Source organism: Mytilus californianus, unplaced genomic scaffold, assembly GCF_021869535.1.
Source record: "Mytilus californianus isolate M0D057914Y unplaced genomic scaffold, xbMytCali1.0.p SCAF_1, whole genome shotgun sequence".
Taxonomy (NCBI): Eukaryota; Metazoa; Mollusca; class Bivalvia; order Mytilida; family Mytilidae; genus Mytilus; species Mytilus californianus.
In genome coordinates, this window is record NW_026262581.1 from 62,639,698 (window position 1) to 62,647,718 (window position 8,021).

Consider the following 8,021-nt stretch of genomic DNA (forward strand, 5'->3'; position numbering starts at 1 on the left):
ATAAAACAGCCCGTTAGTTTTCTCGTTTAAATTGTGTCATTTCGGGGCCTTTTGTAGCTTGGTATGCGGTATTGGTTTTGCTTATTGTTGAAGGCCGTACGGTGACATGTAGTTGCTAACTTCTACGTCATTTGGTCTCTGATGGAGAGTTGTCTCGTCGGCTATCATACCACATCTTTTTATTTTTATATTAAATATACACATACACAATAATAAAAATAAAACAAGCCAACAAGTTTAAGGATAGATATATGATACCCTTTATTTTTTTTAACATTTTGAATTTCAGGCCACAGATGGAAGAAAAATAGCTATATACAGATGCGATTACTTTAAATTGTCAAGGTGAGCATGATGTATTAAAAGCTCAAAACAACTGAATATTACTTCCCAAATTAATCTAACTTATAAAATAATTAAGTGATAATTAATAGTATATTATGACCAATGAAAAGAGGAAGAAATATTGGGTAGATGTACATGTGATAAAGAATATATAACAAGAAACCGTCTGATTTCAAGACAAATAGAGGCAACAGCATTTTACCGATGTTCAAATCTCATAAATCCATTAAAACGATACAAATCAAGGTAAAAAAACAAAAGCAGAGAACCGCATGAGCTTCAACAGGAGCTAGACTGTGTGTGTCTTCTGCTCCAACCACTATACAAATCAACACTCAGTCATATAACTATGTTTAAGTATACTAGTCTGTTAACTGCGTAAACAAAGTTAAGAAATATAATCAGATGTCAGTGTTTTTGAAAAAAAGTTGAAATTTTCACATGAGTGCTGCTTGTAAAAAATTTTCTTTTACGCCTAACTATAGTCTAATGTCAATATATGGCAGTATTAGGGTAAATCGAGTTGCACATTTGTGAGGTACTAATGTGCACTTTTTATACTTTGTTCGATCTCTTTTTCAAACATATTTCATGTAATTTTCAGCAATGTGATAGGAACGTTTGATTGTGTTTGGGATAGAGGATCCTTTGTTGCCGTTGGTGCACACATGCGTCAAGAGTAAGTGAGAATAATAACTTTAATGGTAGGAAGTTACACAGTCAATATAGGTCATTGTGTACTTTAAAAAATATAGATTTAAAATATCTGAATATTTCATTAATTGTTATGATACAAAATGTGATACATGATGCCTTTTGTGAATGTATCAATTATTTAGCCATGGTTTTGTCTTTGATTAGTGAATTTTTTTCAGTTAGCATTTTCAAACCAATTAAAACATCATAGCCTAGCTAAATTAAATACACAAATTTCATCGTTGTCAGATCATAGTAAAACATTAGTACATTTTAGGTACATGCGAATTAAAGTCTGCAATACGACAATATTAATACAGTAATTACCAAAAATATTGGACAGTACGACAAACCCAACCAACCGTACTTACATCGGAGCACCCCCCTACCCTTTTCCAAAAAAAATGAAGACGTACAACCAACAACCAACAATTATTTGTCATGATTTTGTCTGTCTATCTTCGACTTATGAGTTTTCTTTCTTCCTTTGGTTTCTTCCCCCTTTTTTTGGGTGTGGTGGAGTTTATCCAGTTTCACGTGAACATCAACGAGCTACAAATCTAATCTGTGTACACTGAATTTGTTTCCAAAAATAATTTCATAACACTCGACATGGACTAGCCCAAACTATCTAAGATCAATTTTGGTGGAGTTTACTACCAAAATGGTTTCTGTTAGATAGAAAACTGTAAAACTGGCTAATATTTTGGTCAACGGGCGACAATTCAAATCTTTAATGTGACTTATTTTTTAGTTCATCAGTATACCAATAAAAGAATGCGTTCACTTATAGGTAGCACGGTAGTATTTGCATTCCAGAATTTAGGTTGCTCTTTTGTGTACCCTACTTAAGTCAATGTATCTGAACATTATGATTGGACAAAAAATACAGTATCAACTGAACATACTCTCCCAAACTGAGGGATGAATCAGGTGTAGAAAAATATGAAATAATTTTACATACAGATGAAAATGAATTTTTGAGAATTTTTTTAAATTTTGTATTCACCGCACGATAAAAGACATAAAAGCACTAGTGGCCTTAGGTTCTTAAAGATAGCAAAAAAGTAAACGGTCATGATACATATTCAAATTCATTTCTGAATAGTAAAATGAAAGTACTTCAGTTAACTGTGAATGTAGAATTTTTGGCAGTGTTAGAAAGTGGTGAAAATTCTAAAAAGGCCATCATTATCCCTTATGGGCCAGGAAATACTACCGTGCCACCTATAGCTTTTTTTGATAATTAAAGAATGCAATGCCCCCTTTCCGCAAAAAAATATTTTGGCAATAAACTTTTCTGACAAAAATTCCTCTTTCAGAAATATTAGAGTGTTGATTTTTAGGTAAATATGCTAACACTTGAGTTTAAACGAAAGCTAATTATAGACCAACAGAATAACAATCTCCCCATCCAAATCTGGAAATTTTGATACTCGATTTAGGGCAACCCAGATAGACAAGGATAAACCATATTGCAGGATGTGACATGCGCAAAGAGACTAGAAATAAGAATCACAGCGACTAAACATAGATACGAAAAATAAAAAATAAAAATCCAATTAAAAGCTTCAAAAGTTATACACCCACAATATTGTTGCATGTTAAAGTTGAAATGAAAATGAACATTTTCATCTTTCATCACAATCCAACATATATAATTTGATGCGTCAAATGAGGAATTTAAAAAACAAATTCAACTCATTCCGACGCCCAAAGCTAAAAGCTGGAAATAGCAAAGACGCATAAACGTTAACAAATGTTCATATTTGTTGTTATTTTCTTCTTATTAATTAATTAATTCTAAAGCACATTACATATCGATACTTTAAAATCTTATAGATTAATACTTGTCCTGCTATTTCTAAAACAATGAGCCAGGGTTTTGTCAAAAAGTTCATCGGAAAGTACCAAGACCTAATAAATAAATATTCAGTGTCTAAGTCATAAATTTTGCAAGATGGTCTTGAGTTATTGATAATGCGTGCTGAAGTTGTGTGTCTTTTTATTACTTTACAGATTTCTTTTTATTTGTCTTCGTGTTATTACGGTTTTTTTTGTGGTATGACTTTTGACGTGACAGGGTATTTATGCATCCCATCATCGTGTTTTTTTTTACTTTGGGCGTTCTTGGTGCAGGTAGGCCCTGACGTGTGTTTCGGACGCAAGAGGTTTTCACAGTGTTGTTTCCATTTTGTTTACCCTTGTATTTATATTTTACTTATTTTGTACTTAAACGAGAATTTCAAAGTGTATACTGTATATGGTATATACTATCAACTACAAAAACTTTTTTTATCGGCGTCTTTGTCAATATACCATCAACTAGTTTTAGTTGACCGTCATTGTCTAATTACCTATCAACTACAACATTTTTGTTGACGTTTTTGTTAGATTTATTTGTATGTTTGTTTGAATTTTTTATTCAGTTGTGTTGTATGTCTGGGAAGAATGTTTACACAGTTCTGGCATATTTACCTATTATGTCTGTTTTGGTCGCTTGCCCATTTTTGTGAATATAACAGAACTATAAACAACTGATATATAAGTGGGTGGTTTAGCTAGCTATAAAACCAGGTTTTACCCACCGTTTTCCTCGGATAATGCCTATACCAAGTCAAGAATATGACAGCTGTTTTCCATTCGCTCCGATGGTATAGATAACGTTTGATTTTGCCAGTTTTTATATGACTTCCCCCTGTTTGAATTTACCTTGGAGTTCGGTATTTTTGTTATACTTTTTTCATTACAGGTATATTAATGTTACTATTCCCCTGTTGAAGAAGAGTACTAAATATTTACTGGACTGCTTTCTGGTTGATAACCATGTTTTTGGAGGTATGTTTAATACTGACAGCCTGTAAATTATTCTGACAAAATAATTGATGTATGTTTAATACTGATAGCCTGTAAATTTTTCTGACAAAATAATTGGGCTATACTAAAAAAGTAAATTCAAATAAACTACAACAAAATAGATTGATGATTGTTAATTGATTATTGGTGTTTAACGCCTCTTTTAGCACTATTGGCTATGTTGTGGCGGTAAGATGTTATGGTTAATGAAAGAAGTCGGAATGTCAGGATAGAACCACCGACCTTTTGCAGGAAAACAGATAATCCTAGGAAATTAAGATTGGAGTTGAACACACCTGCCACATGCGGGATTCGAATTCTCAACCTCAGTGTTGACAGGCTTTTGATACAGTAGATGAACTACTTAGATCACTCGGCCACCGAAGCCCCTACAACAATAAAATAGAAAAAATTATCTAAATTATAAGTCAGGTATTTTTTAAATCAAATTACTCCATTGCAGGTCCACCATTTAACTGTACTGAACAGGATGTCAAAAAATATTTCGGTAAGTTGTTTCTCTTCTTATTTTAATGATCATATTGAACTGATAACGTGTTTAATGGAATCTTATAATAGATCCTTCTTTATAATTGTTATGACATAAAAAGTAAAACAATGCTGAGAAAACAATTCGACAGGTATCTATATTCAGCCATAATATCTGTATGTCTAATGATTAGGAAAAATATAGTCTAGACAATCCTCTATGTATTACCAGTGTTTTAGTTCGGTTATATTTGTGTACTGTTTGTTTTGGACTTAGCAGAATAATGTCCAATACATGCACAGAACACCATACGCGAGATTTTATGTTCGTTTAAGCTTACAAGGAATTACATACCTCCTATAACTTAGACATTTTTATTCTTTTCAAAACTTTCTTGTAATCGCAACCCTTTCTTATGTTGTATTGTATCTACTTCAAGCTTAGTCAATTGCTAAAGATAATGCACATTGTAAATATAGCGTGTTCACAAACCACGCCTTTTTTTGAAGTTTTTTGTAATATGTATTAAATGTTTGTATTTATTTCATTTTGTTTTTCCAGTGAGATAGAAAATTTAACCCGTTTTTTCGGCAAGATTTCATTCCTCCTCCTTTTCATTCTCAGTTTTCTGCAAATGGTGATTCAAAATTTGTATTTCTACTTGAAATTGTCTCATTTAATCCAGTAAAAGAAGTCCATTTAAGCCAATAAAAGAAGTCCTTATTAAATAAAGTATAGTGTAAGATAATGTTCATATCTTTACACTTCACTGATTACAAGTGAACTGAATTAATATATTCTACTTGTAATGTGCTAAAAGCCATATATTTGTTATATTGTAGAATTACAATAAAATGATTATCTCAGTTAACACCCTTTATTTCATCGCGTTAAATGTTCTTTAAGGATATACAAATATGAGTAATTTTAGGGCTAACTGAATAAGAAAAGTAATAGAATATTTAACAAGTGAAATGCAAATTAAAATAAAGAAAACTGGTTCTTCAATACAAATATAATTGCAAAATATAAAATTTTGAAATACCGCAAATTATGTGATTAATCTGAAGGAGTAGAACCCTATAACTGTTATAGCCACTCGGATTCTCTGATATAACACACGGAGAGGAAAATTCGCCTCTCCGAAAAAGTATACAGAGGATGAGAGTAACAGTGTGCGTGACAATAAGTATTTGATGAATGGGTGAGTGAACGAGTGAAGATATGTGAGTGACAGGGTGTATGGTTGAGAGGGTGAGTGTATGAATGAGAGTGAGATTGTAAGGATGAGCGGGTGAGTGTATGGAGTGTGCGAATGAGACAGTGAGTATGAAGTGAGAGGGTGAGTGTATGGAGTGTGTGAATGAGAGGATGAGTGTAAATGAAAGTTGGAGTGTGAGAATGAGAGATGGAGTAGGGGTGAGTGTATTAAATGCTAGTGTGAGGATGAGTGTATGAATGAGAGATGGAGTTTGAATGATAGGATGAGCGTATGGGGTGTGTGAATGAGCCGGTGAGTGTATGGAGTGTGTAAATGAGAGGGTGAGTGTATTAGTAGGAGTGTTAGAATGAGAGGGTGAGTGTATGAGTAGGAGTGTTAGAATGAGAGGGTGAGTGTGTAAATGAGAGGGTGAGTGTATATGAAATTTGAAGTATGAGAATGAGAGATGCAGTGGGGGTGAGTGTATTAAGTGCTAGTGTGAATATATGGAGTGTATGAATGAGAGATGTAATGTGAATAAACTCATCAAAGATACCAGGCTTATAATTCGTTTTGTAGTAAAATACTAATATTGTTCTCTTACAGGTAAAGCATGTTCCTCACGAAAAATTGATACGAAGAATGCATTTACGAAGTGGCAGGAGAGCTGGGGAATCAAGTCTTTCGTAGAGGAGGTGTATATGCTAACGCTTAAGTAGAAATGATACGAAGTTCATGTATGTCAAGATTGTAGATATATTAAAGGCAATAAGAGCGAGATCATGTCTAGCTTATTACATGTTTCATGTGTGTTGCAGAATTTCCCAATGGAATAACTATTTCAACAGCATTACGCCATCACTGTATTGTTTTTATATGTTTATCTAATACATTTTGCTTGTCATTAACCTTTATCGTATTTGCCATTTACATTCTAAGTTGTTCGTGAGGCAAATGAAATTTCTAACAACAGCGGATATATGATATATGATATAAATTTGGAGTCGATTCGGTTCTTTTCTTGACGACCAAAGAAAAGCTTTAACATTTAATGCTCCAATGCTGTTCAATATTCGTTGCTTTCAAGAAACAACAAACATTTTATTGTAGTCGTCTTTATATGTTTTTTTATTGTAAATTGTTTATATTAATTGTAATATATGATACAAAAATAAAGATACTTGATGATTGTATAATTTGTTCATGGCAGTTGGCCGTGTTAGAAAATGTAGTGTTTTCGTGATAAATAATATACTTGTATTTAGCATACCTAGACTAATCAATATCATTCATTTGTAAAATTTTACATCGTCTATATGTCGATGAAAATAGGAAAGTGAAAGTCAAAATCCGTTTGAAAAGGACTTTGCATCATCAACTCAGTAGTCAATGTTTCGGTGCTGAAATGATTTTAACAGACTTTTATTAAACTATCCTTTGATAAATTAATAAATTATTTAAAAAACTAAGGTTCCAAGATGATTTGGCGAATTTGTTTAGATACATTTTGGTCATATAGCTCTTCACATGTTTAGGTCTTATACATCCGGGGCTTTCAAATTTTTGGGTTTGAGCGTTCCCTGATGAAGGTAAATACAGAAAAGAGTTTCGGCCGCACGAAATTGATAAAGTTTTATTTTTATTTACCTACACTGGGTCTATACCAGTGCTGGTGGACTATTATTTCCAGAGTGTAGTCAGTGCTTCGGTACTGATATGATTTTTAACAAAATATTTTTTAAATGTTTTGTTGTTAAATTAAAAAAAACATGAAACTAAGGTTCCAACTCAGTCAGGCAAAAAGATGACCTTCATGTTTTATGTCCCTTTAGGTCATATATCTCTTCGTGTGTTTATTTATTATACATCCTTGGCTTTTAAATGTTTTTTGTCTGAGCTTTCCAGATGAAGGTAAATACAGAAAAGACCTTCGGACGAACGGAATTAATAAAGTGTTATTTTCATTGCCGAAGATGTTTTCGTTTTCAAATAAAATCTCTCATTTCCAACCTACACGACGTGTTTGAGCAATTTCCTTGTTTTCTTAAGTAAGTCTGCAATAAATGATTTCAATGATTTTCTATTTTACACGTTTTCAGCTATACATTATTTTCTTGCAAACTAAACTCGATCTGCAAAATAAAAGGCAGCAGATACCAAAGGGAATAATTGAAAATCTAAAGTCAACGAAAGCAGACAATACCATGACAAAAAGAAAATCGACGAAAAAACAGACAACAGTCAAAAAAAAAACACTCTACAGAAAACTAAAGCATGAGCAACATTAACCTATAGAGAGAAAGCTGTAGTACGATTCATTCCAGCAAGTCCCTAACGTATTATTAGCATGATCATTTATTTTGATTATTGCACTGTTTATTTGGTTTTTGTATAAGATTTTGTCTGAAAGAAAACAGTTCTTTTATACGATAT

General features: G+C 32.5%; 1 protein-coding gene across 2 annotated transcripts in view; it reads left to right on the forward strand.

Moving 5' to 3' along the window:
• LOC127705847 (probable thiopurine S-methyltransferase) overlaps positions 1-6,777 on the forward strand; it is a 30,604-nt gene extending 23,827 nt beyond the window's left edge. For both annotated transcript variants that reach the window (XM_052210203.1, XM_052210207.1), the window contains exons 5-9: positions 290-345; positions 950-1,024; positions 3,794-3,879; positions 4,361-4,405; positions 6,195-6,777. In XM_052210203.1, coding sequence (XP_052066163.1) covers positions 290-345; positions 950-1,024; positions 3,794-3,879; positions 4,361-4,405; positions 6,195-6,307 — 375 coding nt within the window. In that variant the 3' untranslated portion in view covers positions 6,308-6,777. The remainder of the gene's footprint in view (positions 1-289; positions 346-949; positions 1,025-3,793; positions 3,880-4,360; positions 4,406-6,194) is intronic.
• The last annotated feature ends 1,244 nt before the right edge of the window (positions 6,778-8,021 follow it).